This window comes from Gossypium hirsutum, chromosome A12 (assembly GCF_007990345.1).
Source record: "Gossypium hirsutum isolate 1008001.06 chromosome A12, Gossypium_hirsutum_v2.1, whole genome shotgun sequence".
Classification (NCBI taxonomy): Eukaryota; Viridiplantae; Streptophyta; class Magnoliopsida; order Malvales; family Malvaceae; genus Gossypium; species Gossypium hirsutum.
This window is the reverse complement of record NC_053435.1, coordinates 84,496,155-84,510,964: the sequence shown is the minus strand read 5'-3', so window position 1 is coordinate 84,510,964 and position 14,810 is coordinate 84,496,155. Positions and strand designations below refer to the sequence as shown.

The 14,810-nt window shown below is 30.8% G+C and overlaps 1 protein-coding gene and 1 long non-coding RNA gene across 2 annotated transcripts; both read left to right on the top strand.

Annotated features, from left to right (window-relative positions):
- The first annotated feature begins 3,305 nt into the window (after positions 1-3,305).
- Positions 3,306-6,796, top strand: LOC107951300 (stachyose synthase-like). The gene is given in 5 exon segments (XM_016886302.2): positions 3,306-5,108; positions 5,198-5,220; positions 5,222-5,373; positions 5,464-5,831; positions 5,917-6,796. Coding segments are annotated over 5 exon segments (2,598 nt in total). The 5' UTR covers positions 3,306-3,626; the 3' UTR covers positions 6,490-6,796.
- Positions 6,797-11,058: 4,262 nt separating this feature from the next.
- On the top strand, positions 11,059-13,842 carry LOC121210922 (uncharacterized). The gene is made up of 2 exons (XR_005906193.1): positions 11,059-11,764; positions 13,150-13,842. It is a non-coding gene; the product is annotated as an uncharacterized lncRNA (long non-coding RNA).
- Positions 13,843-14,810: the final 968 nt, after the last annotated feature.

Sequence of the window (14,810 nt, the reverse complement as noted above, 5' to 3'; positions counted from 1 at the left end):
TATAAAATTCACTAAATAAGCACTATGATTTTTTTTTTCAAAAAAAGAAAAGAGAGAAAAGAATGATAGGTGAACTAAGCGGGTTCACAAAAGAGAGAAAAGAATGATAGGTGAACTAAGCAGGTTCACACTTAGGTCTTGTTTGATAAATTATTGAAAAAAATAAATTAATTAAAAATTATTTTTTTTGTTATAAATATTTTATTATTAAAGGGTATTCATCAATATCAAGATAAGTTTGATGCACTTTAGGGCTCTAATATTCATTAGAAGTAGAGTTTTATTTCATTTATACTTCTTATGCTAATAAATATAAACTCTGAAGAAGGATTGTAATATCCCTATTGATCAATAAATATAACCGTCATGTAATATCCCTATTGGACAATAGTCATTAAATTTTTTTAAGTTAAATTTTAATACGTTTAAAATCTTATTCGATAAACATATTATCATATGTATAAAGCCTTGTTCGTTTCTTATTACTCACAAAATAGTCGTATTATTTTAGTTAATAGATTTAATAACTATCCAGTAAAAGTCAACATTGAAATTTCAAAATTCGACAAGTATAGAAACTAAAAATGACAAAATGGACAGTAGGGATTAAACCCACAACTTACGCATAATACGAGAGTAATGGTAGAATTTAACCTAACCAATTTAACTGTTATTATTTGGGTTAAGACTGAAATTTCAAAATTCAAAAAGTATAGAAATTAAAATTGATTAAAATAGAGTACATGGACTAAATCTACAATTTATACATAATGTAGAGATTAATGTCATAGTTTGACTTAAAGTTGAGCTAAAAATTTGAGAAAATGAAAATTGATGCAATCGATGGTATTTGAATGATTTCTGATTTAGTTAAATTCTATTTTTATTTAATTTATAATTATTTTAATTTTTATGTAAAAATAAGTAATTTATATTCAAAATAATGAAGATAACTTAATAATAATATGCAAAAATAAATTTTTTAAATATTTAAATATTTTTATTTTAAACCTTTCAACTTTCAAGCAACCATTTATTCCACTTTCCATGAAATGGTAAGATTTATATCCTCACTTTCTGTTTTTTTCCAAAAAGAAAAAAATATCGTTAGAAATGAAACATATCCCACTTGTATATATTTTATCTTAAAATATAGTCTAAATTTTTATATTTTTCATAAATTTGAAATTTAACTCTTTATTTTTATTTCAAGAATTTTAATTTCTTTATTTTTAATTAAAATTATAAATTTATTTGTTAACCCCGTTGATTTTTTTTGTTAAATTTAAATTCATTATAATATATTTTTTATATGATTATAAAATATAGAGATGTTCATGGGTCGGATCAGGTTCGATCGGGCCTAGACATGATATTTACACACTTTTAAACGGGCCAAACTTACATATTATATAAAAATAACATAATATAAAACATTTTAAACTTAAAAAAATGGGCCAAATTAGATCCAGCCTTTGAAGTTCTATGTCCAAGCTTAGCCTATATTTTAAATGGGCTTAATTTCTTTTTATCTTATCCCATTTTTTGAGTCTAATATTTTTATTCAAATTCTCCTAAATTTTGAATGGACATTTGGGTTTAAACAAGTAACTTGGTCCATGAATAAGCCTATTATCAAATTACTATTATTTTATTTCAAAATGTCATGCTTACAAATTTTTAAAAAAATAATCAACTAATAATTAGATTTAAATTTTAAAATTTTAAAATAATGAAATATAACAAAACTACCAAAATTTGAAGATATTATAATTTTTTTGTAATTATTGATGGGTGTGAATAGACAATATATTCATTTGTGGTTAATATAAAAATAACAGTAACAATAAAATTAAATATTATAGGGTGAAAAAAATAAATTAACCGTTCTACACCAAAACACCTATCAAAACTCACCCTCAATTTTGACTTTGAGAAAAGATTTGATTGATAGTCGGGCATGGGTCACTTTGGGTCCGGAGATTCACGTTGAATTGACCATTTTGACCATGAAAAGGACATTCGTTTTTACACTATTTATGGTATACCTTTAAATGCTTAATTAGCAAGCTAAAAATAGTAATAAAATATTATTTTAATATTTTAATACATATAATTAATTAAACATTAAATTGGAAAATTAATTTCAATACGCACTTAATCGGCCAGAAATCTCTGCAGTCTTCTGGAGAGATCAGTTGGCCACCATATCTAATTATTTCCTTTATTAAATTGGTCTAAAAATTGAATGTTTCTATTAAAAAAACAATAATTTTTTAGTGTTTGTTCACTTTGTTAACCATTAATAGTATAATTTTTTTTATAGAAATAATTTCATTAGTAGCTTTACCCTTTACCCAACACTAAGGTTGGCTTTCGTGCTTTGGATAATACCTTGCTCTCCACAAATCCGTGCAGAAAGACCTATTTGGGATTCAACTAATTCTGGTTTTAGTCCATGTACTACATTACGATTTAGAATTCAATCCTTCTTTTTAAATTTGGTTTTGAGGTTGGAATTAATAACACCATTAGTTATTGCATTTAAAGTGATGATGAGACTAATAAAAGTTGAATGCAGTGAAAAGGCATATTACACTCACACAGAGAGAAATTAATTTTTAAGTCTTGATGATGATATTATTAGGTGGAATAAATATGAACCTCGAAAAGATTAATTTTCATAGAGATAGGGATTTTTTTATCACATTAAGTACTTGATCAACATGTAAATTTATTACTAGTTGTACATTATTAGTTGGATCTACTAGTAATATTATAAAAATAGAGATATTAAGTTATGTTAAATTAGAGTAAGATTAAATCTCGAGTTTTATCATAGTAGGGGGACTCAAATCGAAATTAAACCTTTGAGATCTTTCCTCATGTCATCATTTCCCATGTCAATGGCTTATGGCCAATGGTATCTCCCAATAAAATAAATAAAATTTCTGACCGACCATTTTTTACTTTCTGCATAAGTACTGGCCCCTACAACTAAATAAAAATAAATTCACAAAGTTCAATATTAAGTGTTTAAAGAAGTTTCTAGTTCTCTTTCACCATACATTAACATAACATAACATCCATACATGCATGCATACACCAAAAAATCAAATTAGGTTTCTATGCGTACGAAGATTTTAACTAAAAACAAGGCAAGACAAAATTAACAGGAAACTAACAATCAACCGCCCAACATGATCTTCTTTTTATCTAGATAAACTTTGATTCTATTTTAAATTCAGCTTTTACTATACACCCACGTCCTTTAACTTCTCTATATATACATCCATAGCTTGAAACAAAGCTCATCACCAAATCTTCTTCGTGTGCAAGCAAAAAATCAGTGTTCTTTCTTTTAAGTTCATCAACTACCATAACTGTTCTTTCCTTGTAACCTTTTTTTCCATTTTTTTTAAAGTTTACCAAATTTATTTCCCACATTTCTTCGTAAATCACTCGCTGCATTAACTTAAAATCTGTTTAGGATTTAGAGTCCCCAAAAAAAGTGGTCCCTTTGTGTGTATAAATCTTGTCTCTTGTTATCCCCACATTGACAACCAAAAATTCAATCTTTGTGTGTATAAATCTGTTTAGGATTTGAGAGTTTTTTGGCTTTTGTTATGGCACCTCCAAACAACCCTGTTAATTCTATTCTGAATCGTCTTCGTTCTAGTAGTTTGGATCAGTGTTTTGATTTATGTAAGGGAAAGTTCAGTGTCAAAGGTTGTCCTTTATTACATGATGTTCCTAGCAATGTTAGTTTCAGACCATTTTCGTTGGTTTGTAATGAAACAGAGTCTGATGCACCGTTTCCTTTGGTTCAACGAGTCAAGGCTTTGTCTCACAAAGGTGGGTTCTTAGGGTTCAATACTGATGAGCCATCTGATAGTGTGCTGAACTCATTGGGTAGGTTTGCTGATAGGAACTTTTTGAGTATCTTTAGGTTCAAAACCTGGTGGTCTACACAATGGGTTGGAACTTCAGGGTCTGATTTGCAAATGGAAACTCAATGGGTAGTTTTAGATGTGCCTGAAATTAAGTCCTATGTAATAATTATACCCATCATTGAAGGTGGTTTCAGGTCTGCTCTTAGACCTGGTAATGATGGACATGTCATGATCTTTGCTGAGAGTGGGTCTAGTCATGTTAAGTCATGTTGTTTTAGTTCAATAGCTTATGTTCATGTGTCTGAAAACCCTTTCAACTTGATGAAAGAAGCATTTAGTGCCATTAGGGTTCATCTTAATACCTTTAAGGTCTTGGAAGAGAAGAGCCTTCCTAGTATGGTTGACAAATTTGGTTGGTGCACTTGGGATGCTTTTTACTTAACCGTTGAACCGGCTGGTGTATGGCAGGGTGTTAAAGAGTTTGCCGATGCAGGGGTGTCGCTGAGGTTTGTCATCATTGATGATGGGTGGCAAAGCATTAATAATGATGGTGATGACCCTAATGAGGATGCTAAAAACCTTGTCCTTGGTGGGGAACAAATGACTGCTAGGCTTCATAGGTTTGAAGAGTGTGACAAGTTTAGAAAATACAAGGGTGGTTCCTTCTTGGGTTCTAATGCCTTGTCATTCAATCCACAAAAGCCTAGGATGCTGATCACTAAGGCCATTGAAATCGAACATGCGGTCAAGGCTCGTGACAAGGCACTTCAATCCGGTGCTACTGATGTTTCCGAGTTTGAAACCAAGATCAAGAAGCTGAAACAAGAATTGGATGTTATGTTTGAAGGAGAAGGAAGTGGGCTCCCAAATGGAAACTGTGAAAGCTTTGACTGCAAGGGTGATGACTTCGGCTTGAAGGCATTTACAAGGGATTTGAGAACCGAGTTCAAAGGTTTAGACGACATTTGGGTGTGGCATGCTCTTTGTGGTGCTTGGGGTGGTGTTAGACCAGGAGCAACTCACCTCGACTGTAAGGTGGTTCCTTGTAATGTCTCTCCAGGACTTGAGGGGACCATGCCGGATTTGGCCGTGGATAAAATTGTTGAAGGTGGGATTGGACTGGTTCATCCAAGTCAAGCTGATGATTTCTTTGATTCCATGCATTCTCATCTTTCTGAATCCGGTGTTACTGGAGTAAAAGTCGATGTCATCCACGTAAGTAACTTTATAAACTCGAATTAGTACTATATTATATGTTTGATGAAGCATTGTAAAGATTCTATATGATTATGTTCTTAATGCAGACTCTCGAATATGTATCCGAAGAACGGAGGCAGGGTTAACCTTGCCAAGGCTTACTACAATGGTTTATCGAGTTCATTGTCAAAGAACTTCAAAGGGACTGGAATCATCTCCAGCATGCAACAATGCAATGATTTTTTCTTCCTTGGGACAAAACAGATATCCATGGGCAGAGTTGGTACGAAACTCAAACACGTCTTTTAATTCCCACCACTTTACATTAAGTGTACCAAAAACAAGTTTTGGTCTCATCTATATTTCACTACAGGTGATGATTTCTGGTTTCAAGACCCGAATGGGGATCCGAATGGAGTTTTCTGGTTGCAAGGTGTTCACATGATCCACTGTGCTTATAATAGCTTGTGGATGGGTCAGATCATACAACCTGATTGGGACATGTTCCAATCCGACCATGTTTGTGCCAAATATCATGCTGGATCCAGGGCAATATGCGGTGGACCAGTTTATCTGAGCGACTCCCTTGGCTGCCATAATTTTGACCTTATTAAGAAGCTGGTTTACCCTGATGGCACCATCCCGAAGTGCCAGCGCTTTGCCCTTCCGACCCGAGATTGTCTTTTTGTAAACCCTTTAATCGATAATAAGTCCCTTCTCAAGCTATGGAATTTCAATAAGGTACCTCCATTATTACCATTTTTTTTTTTTACTTGTACATGAAGTTACTTTTCATATATGATCTCAAATTTACGACTTTGTGCAGTATGGAGGTGTTATTGGAGCTTTCAACTGCCAAGGTGCCGGTTGGGACGGTAAGGTTCGGAGGATCATCGGCTATCCACAGTGCTACAAGCCTGTCACCGGTTCAGTGCACATCACCGATATCGAATGGGACCAATGCATGGAAGCTGCTGCAATGGGTGAGGCTGAAGAGTATGTTGTCTACCTAGACCAAGCTGAAAGCCTACTCCTGTTGACACCGAAATCCAATCCGATCCAGGTCACCATCCAATCATCTTCATTCGAGATTTTCAGCTTCGTGCCCGTGAAAAACCTTGGTCCTATTGCCAAATTTGCCCCTATCGGTGTAACCGACATGTTCAATTCCGGAGGGACAATACAAGAATTGGACTACAACGAGACCGGAGCAGCAGCTGCAAGGCTCAAAATCAAAGGTAGTGGGAACTTCCTAGCCTATTCTAATGTTGCTCCAAAGACCTGTTACTTGAACGGTACCGAGGTGGCTCCCGAGTGGTCTGCCGATGGCAAATTAAAGCTCGATCTCCCTTGGACCGAGGAAGCCAATGGAATTTCTGATGTGGTCTTTGTCTTTTAAATTACTTTTATCTAGTAGTTTTGGATTATTGTTTAGGTTTGATACTAATTAAGGATGTAATTATTCATCCCTTTCTTAAAATTAAAAAATAATGAAACAATCTAAGTTCATGTTTCAAATAAGTTTTTAGACAGTAACTACTGTGTCATGTTATTTGGGTCCAAAAGGATAAGATATTTTGCAATGTGGAGATGTTAATGGCCTGAAACATAGGGCAAATTGATGGCTAGAACAGCAACTTGAATGAAATGATGTATGGGACATTGGTCATCTTTTTGGAACAATTACATTAATGGTTCTTAATATAAACTTATTGTGATTAACAAGACTTAATTAATTATATATTAGAAAGACATGCCAATTGAGTCATGTCTTTTCATCTTTTCATTCAACAAATTTGCAGCAAGGAGAGATATGACTGATAGGGGTGTTCCACCATTTTCCTTAATAATTATTTTATTTATATTATTTAGATAAAAATTTAAATTATTTAATTTTTTTTTCTTTTATTAAGTATCTCAGTTCTAAATCTTAAAAAATTTGGAAGAGTATAGCCTCCTTATTATCTCTGTGTAGAGATAAATTTTGATTCTTGTTTTCATCCATCTAAATTGATGATTAAACTAATTAATTCATCGATTTTTAATTTAATCATTCAATAATATTTAAATAAAAAATTTAAATCAACTCTAAATTTTATGCCAAGTGTTGAACTTTAATTTCCGTTTCATAATAAAAGATAAAATAGAAAGTTGTGTAAGAACACACCAAAATTGCCAGAAAAGAAGTATTTGAGAGTAAGTGACTGTGCCCCATTGCTTTAGTAGTCGTTTTCAAACATGTCATTCAAACAAAAAAACCAGTGGGTAAGATAACTACTAAACAACTAATGAACAACTATTAAACAACAGCTTGGTGAGGGAAGAACAAGATACTGAAGTTTCGCATTTAATCAACAAGTGTTCATTAATGTTAGCCCCCCCAAAGCCAGCGGTTAAATAATCCAAACACAAATCTGGGCAATACCTGTCGGCTTCTAACGCTTCAATCCCCTTGAAAACGAAACAGCAGATTTGAATGGTCATGGTTCTGATATTATCTAATACCATTTCAAATAAAGTGATATATATCACTGAGAGGTCCTTACAGGTGTCCAAGGCCGGAATAAAGAATTTAGTTCCATTTGTTAAGTTTGGGTTCAGTCCGAAAAATAAGTTTAAATTATTATTCAAGTCTAACCAGGATAAAAATGTTAAAATTTGAGCTCGACCCGTCCGTATTAATTTTTTATATTATTTTTATATAATTTTTAATATATATATAATACATCAAAAATATTAAAAATATTAAAATAAATATTTCTAAACTTTAAAAAAATATGTATATTTAAATAACATTAAGATAGATACAACTTAACAAGCAAATGCCTATAAAATAATAACAAAATTAACAATAAAACAAGTGTTATATAATATCCAAACAATAACAACAAAATAGTAAGAACATAATAGTAAAATTGTAGCAAAATAAAGAGAAAATAAGAAGAAAATAGCATTAAAACAACAAAAAATAGTAGATTTTTTTTTCCTTTTGTGAATTCAAGCCGGACTTAAGCAAAAAATGACTTAATAAAGGCTTGACTCATTTTTTAAACGGACTTCATTTTTTGCTTAAGTTTATTTTTTGAGCCTATATATTGCACAAACCCTCCTATTTTTTAGACAGGCTTTTGGGCCGAGCTGAGTCAGGTGGCCCGAAGGTCTAATTCTTATGTTATAAAAATTGGATCAAATTAGTTTATTTATTATTAAATGGATTAATTTAATCTTTATATTATTAAATAAAATTAAGTTTAAATTGTAATAGAATTAACATTTATTATATAAAAGTGTCTCCAAATAAATGATTTTATTTATAGAACCATTTTTTTAAATAATAATTTTATTAAATAATAAATAATATTTTTTAAACAATAACTGTTAACTTTTTCAATTTAATCTTATTTAATTTTTTTAATAATATATAAACTAAATTAATTTATTTAATAATAAAAAATAATTTAATTAATTCTAATAGAATGACACATTCACAAATGAACTTCAATACAATATCAGCTTGTTAAAGTTTTGGTTTGGTGCTAAGATCAGGGACAAGTCTAAAGGCAGGTAATGCTTTTTGCCACTGTTAAGTGATAAAAAAAAAGTTTATTTTGTAAATTAGCCTAATAGTAAAAATACGTGTTGCTCTCTAAAGATGATAAAATTTAATTTAATTTTTTTAAAAATTATAAAATAATTAAGGTATGTAATAATAAAATTTTGTTTAAATAACTTTAAAAATTACAATTTATTTTTAATTAAATTTTTTAAAATTTTTAATCAAATCTATTTAGATTTAATACTACATTATACCACATCTTTTATTCTTATATAAAGATTCAACCTAACTCGAATCAATATTAAACAGAGATGTAACCTATAAAAGTATGGGACACTGGAGACCTAGAAAAATATGATATCCTTGATGGAAGACCAGGAGTCATATGTTAATGAAAACGCGTTTGGGCATATGTTATTTCAAAAGATTATCCACTTCTTTAAGGTCGGTCCAATCGCCAAAAGTATAGTCCCAAGACTCATGAAAGTGAAAGTGTGATGTTAGATGACCAACTGCACTTTAACTAACAACCATAACTAACCGTTATTCAAGGCTTTCGATAATATTATTTCTTCCCACAATTTGACTTTTAGGATTTTTATATATTATTTGATGTTATTCTTCAAATGCATGCATGAATGGATCCATTCCTCATTAGTCTCAAGACCATATTTTTGGGTTTGATGTATTTTAAATTAAAAATATTGATTAAAATTTTAAAAATAACAATAAGTAATTAATAAAATGTAAATTTGCATTTCTTTTTTAGGTTAAAATATACCATATTGTTCCTGTATTTTTCATAGATTTAGAATCTAGTTCTTGTACTTTTATTTTCGGGAATTTAATTTATTTACCTTTCATATTTCAAATTTCAGGTCTATAACAATATAATTTAGAAAAAATATTGTAATGAACCTGAATTTAATAAAATAATTTTTAACAATGTTAATAGTTGGACCTGAATTTTGAAATCTAAAAAGTACAAGAACTAAATCTCAAATTTACAAAGATACATAGACTTATGACATATTTTAACCTTTTTGTTTAAAATCAACTTTATGTATTTTTTTGATATCATAAAATAAATAGATTTTTTTTATACCTACCATGAGAAGTTAGATGCTTCTTATGTAAAATCGAGTTTAAATCTTATGGATGAAGAAAACAGTATTGAAAAAGCTCCATCCTTATTAAGAGGTCTAATTCAGCTGGACTCTAATTTAATCAAAATATGATTAAAAAAAGGTCTAAGACATATGATTTGATTAAGGGAGCCCAAAGCTTGTATATAACAATTACTGGCCCAAGTGGAGCACATTGGACTTATCTATATCTATAACAGGCCTATGGGCCTAGCTCGGTGAGATTAGGTAGCCCCAAAATAATAAGGTTACTAAGAATGGGTTGTCAAATCAGACTCTCACAAAGCTAAGGGGCTAAATTTCAAACATATAATGATAGATTTAGTCCTTAATATTTATAATTTTTGTTAATTTAATATTTTTAACAAAGAGATGATAAATTTTTTTTATTTATTTAGAAAAATCTTATAATAAGTAAACAAGTAGCGTTACTAAATTGCCATGAATTACAAATAAAATGAAAAAGGTGTTCTTTTGCTCGGCTAAAGTATGAAATTTAACAATAAAGAAAAACCATGGAAAGTTAATTATGAAAATAGGTATAGTTATTAATTTAATTCTCCAATTTTGAAAAAAAAATCTATTTTAGTTCTCGATTTTTTTTGTCATTTTTTCAGTTCTTAAACTTGCGTCGTTTATCAAATCGACTAAAAATGATGAAAATTTAATATTTGTTAACTTTGTTGACGTGGCATGTACGTGAATGCTACATTAAAAATTAATTAATTTTAAAATTTTAAAATTTCAAAAAAGTATAAAAACTATTTTTAAAAATTATTTAAAAAAGCATAAAAATTATAAATTTTTTTTTGATATTTTTAAATTTTTAAAAATTAATTAATTATTGACATGACTATACGTGGACTACCATGCAGATACCACGTCAACAAAGTTAACAGAGGTTAACTTTTTTATCTATTTTAAGGTGATTTGACAAGTAATGCAAATTGAAGGGCTGAAAGAGACAAAAAAATAAATAAAAGGCTAAAATAACTATTTTGGTAAAGTTAAAGGACCAAATAAAAAATTATGCCATGAAAATATAATCAACAAAATATAATAAAAAAATGCTATATTTTCTCAACTAACTAAAATCCTATGAATTATTTTTTTACCTCATATTTATATTTTAAGTTAATTTAATTATTATTTATTTTTTAATTAAATTTGACCATTAATTTTATTATATATATAAAAAAATTTATACCAAATCTATTTGCCTAGTAATTTGCACCACCCGTCCCAAGTACAGTTGTTCCTAGTTCATTGCACCGCCTGTCTCCAATAAAGGCAAAACGCACATGTTTGTAAATTAAAAGATTCGATGATCCATCTGGTTGTCATGTATTGCCGTTACACCTGAGCCACTTACATTAGGGTTCATCAATTCCAAATCTTTCCCAAATCCATTTCAAATTTCCACTGTACAATCAAAATTGAAACCTCTTTCAGTCTCTCCCTGTTCATCTCATATTTGGATGAATAAAGGAATTATTGAAACAATTTTAAAAAAATTGAAAAAAGAAGAGCCATATTTCGGGTTTTGTGCGTGAATCTAATAAAACTGTAATCCACACACAAAAAATGTGGATTTGTTTCATATTAGATTCACGCACAAACTCGTAGTCTGTCTTTTCACTAATTTCCCCATCGTTTCTTCATGTCGCTGTCCTTTTTTCTTTCTGGTCCCAAAGGGATTGGCAATTTTAATCTATAATTTTGGAGAAGAAAAAGGAAAAAAAGAAGAAGAAGAGACAATAGCTTTTATTATCAAGCCTGATTGTGAGTTAAGGAGAGATCGATCCTCTAAATTTGAATGTAATGTCGAATTTTAGATTAATTTTATTTGATGAAATATTTGACTATGTTTTGAGGAATTTTTCCAGAATTTTGATTTGTTATATTAGGAAAAAGAACTTTAAAGCTTACTATTATTGGAAAGGAAAGGGTAAAGTAAGTGGTGATTGAAAAAGGTATTACTGATCAGGATTCTTTTTCTATTAATAGTAGTATTATACAGCAGAAAATCACACTTTTAATTGCAAATTTGATACATGTGCTTGTTGAAAAAACTTTGATATTCTATCTTCATCCTTTTTTAATATTGCTTCATCAATTAGATCTATGCATGAAACTCCCTTTTCTTTGAAAGCTAGGACAAAGACAAAGGAACAATTGCTTATTTTAATTGCTTTCATTCATCTTAGCTAAGTAAATTCCTCAAAATTCTTGTTGACCTTTATTTGGGAACACCCTATCCTGAAATTTTCAGGGTTTTCTGAATCATGGTCAAGTGGTTTAGGATGTAAAATTTGTTGCTTGTAGCACCTTGAATATAACTAGTACTTGCAGAATGAATTATCGAGATGGATACTAATCTCAACTTTTGCTTCTCCGGTCCGAGTGTTTAAGATAACAAGGCAAATCTTTTCCGCTAAAGTTAATGTCATGGCTCATCTTCCTGTTGTTTTGAGGATAATAAACATTAAACAAACTCTAGGAGGAAGATCTGGATAAAGCCTTGAAAAGTATGCATTGAAGTAGAAAAGACTTTATGGTCTCATCAGGACCCACTATTACTGTTTCATCAAGTCGATTCTTGTCTCAAAAACCCAAATTCCGGAGACTTGTAGACCGTACTCCAAGGATACTAACTGCAATGTTCTGTATATCGTTGAAGTAGTATCCTTTGGTGGATCTTTGATAATATCAAAGTTTTTAAAACTCTTTTGAATTGCATCTTGTGTCTCTTCTAATTTCTTAGTCCTGGTGTTAGAAGCCTTTTATTTTGAGTTGATTGTCATATAGCTCAAAATTTAACGTAATCAGAGTATACAACCTGATTGAATTTGGTCTGTTTACCCTCTTTTCCTTTGCCTTATTATCATTGTGCTCAAGGATACCTTTTGATAGAAAATTTCTTGAAGAGGCACATACTTCAATATTTTTTGGTATATATAGCATTTTGAATCCTACATATAAAGGAAGAGGCTTAATTTATTGCTGTTATATGCTTATATTTGTATACTAACAACTCTGTTTCTTCTACTCTTGGCGATTTTCACCCTTTAAGTGCATTAGTGGTTCTTTTTCTATTATACATGATGCAACACCTATGGTTATAAATGCAAAGTTAGTGAAAGCTCTGTCAATGACTCATTAATTAGAGATTCCTGTCCGAATTTGGTGCAATTATGAACTTGTTAGTAACTAAGGGCAAGAAATTAATGGTGCAACTGCAAACAACATCAGAAATTTTCTTCCCTGACCTAAGTATACACAATTACTATATATTGCTTACATATGAATTCCATAAAAATAACTGATGTTTGCTATGTCAATGACTCATTAATTGCAGATTCTTGCCCAAAATTGGTGCAATTATAAATGTGTTAGTAACTGAAAGGCAAGAAATTAATGGTGCTGCTGCAAACAACATCAGAAATTTTCGTCCCTGACCATTAGTATACACAGTTACACATTTTAAGTTGCTTACTTATGAACATCTAGCAAGAATCCATAATCATAGCTGACGTTTGCTACCCGGTTTCTACAATGTACTTTCAGTAGAGGATATTCTGTGTTGTAATAAATATGTCGAATTATGGGTGAATTTGTTGCTAACATTGAACACAACATGATTCTCTATTGATGATCCTGAACATTGACATATGAAACAGGGGTACCATGGCTATTTTGAATCCATGGTTGCCGCATGAACAGGTTCTATGGCCTAGGGTGTGAGGTGCTCTCACCTCTTAGACATCATAATCTCATGGCTAAGCCTCCCAGGTTATCTCTTCCCCTTATTCATGAAGTTTGTTTTACTTATCGGTATTAAAGTCTCGTTGTTATATGGGTAAAAATTTCAAGTTCTTACTTTTGTCAGAATCAATACAGGCAGTATAACCTAAAGCAAAATTAGAACATGGTAGTTATGCCATACTAGTAACTTGAGCTATGTTACATGAACACAATGCGAGTGTGGGCATAAGTATGTATCCAAAACATATGTTAAGCTTTTTAATGTTTTTCCATGTGGTTGGTCGGAGGACTGTTAAATTCCAATACCCATATTAAAATAGACATCAAATACGTGTATTTTAACCATTTGTTTGATCTCTTCGACTACTCTCCCATCACTTCGATGGAGCTATGGACTATCAGCGTTCAGATGAACCCACAGCCCTGTTAACTAATGCCGATTTCCGAAATGATGGATAAAAGTGTTCACCTATTAGATCAAATACCAGGTAGGATTTGAGAAGATGTTAAAGCAAGTCAATCAAACCCCAAATGTCCAGTTATCCAGTGCACATAAGCATGAGCTAAATTAGTTATTGTTAATCTTTGGAAACTGATTACAACCGCTTCAATAATAGATCATTATAAGCACTGAATTGTCCTAATTTTGTCCAAAGCTAGTGGAAGTTCTTATACGGACAACTAAAGTTCCCCCTTGATGTTCGATTGGATTTAGGTATTAAAAGAAAAAAAGTGGGTCATGGTGTGGACCGGCTTGCTTCACCAGTGTTATTGGCCAGAAACCATTAATAAGCTTTAAAGGTACAGGACATGACATGATAGTTCCTTCATTGTTTCAAGATTTTGGAGCATCTCTAATGCCATATCAACGCTTCAAATCATGGGGCGTGGGCAAATTTCGAATTAACTAATCTAAAATCTCGTACATCACTTTATTTTATGGAAATTGAAAATTTATCTCTTTTATCTTAGTATGTCAAATTTTGGTCTCTCTTATTTTCTAAAAGCAATGAAATTAATCTTTTTATTTTAACTTGTTAGAATTTGGTCCTTTTATTTTATGAAAATAAGATTTTAGTTTAGTCAATAAATATCGGAGTTAGATAGGTTGACGATTAAATCGATTTTTTTTAATAATTTATTCAATTAAAATGATAAAATTAAAAATTGGTGGTCTAATTATTTCACCTAGTGTAGTTTCAAAAACTTTATTACCAACTAGGATCATAACCACTGCTCTTTTATCTTATTGGC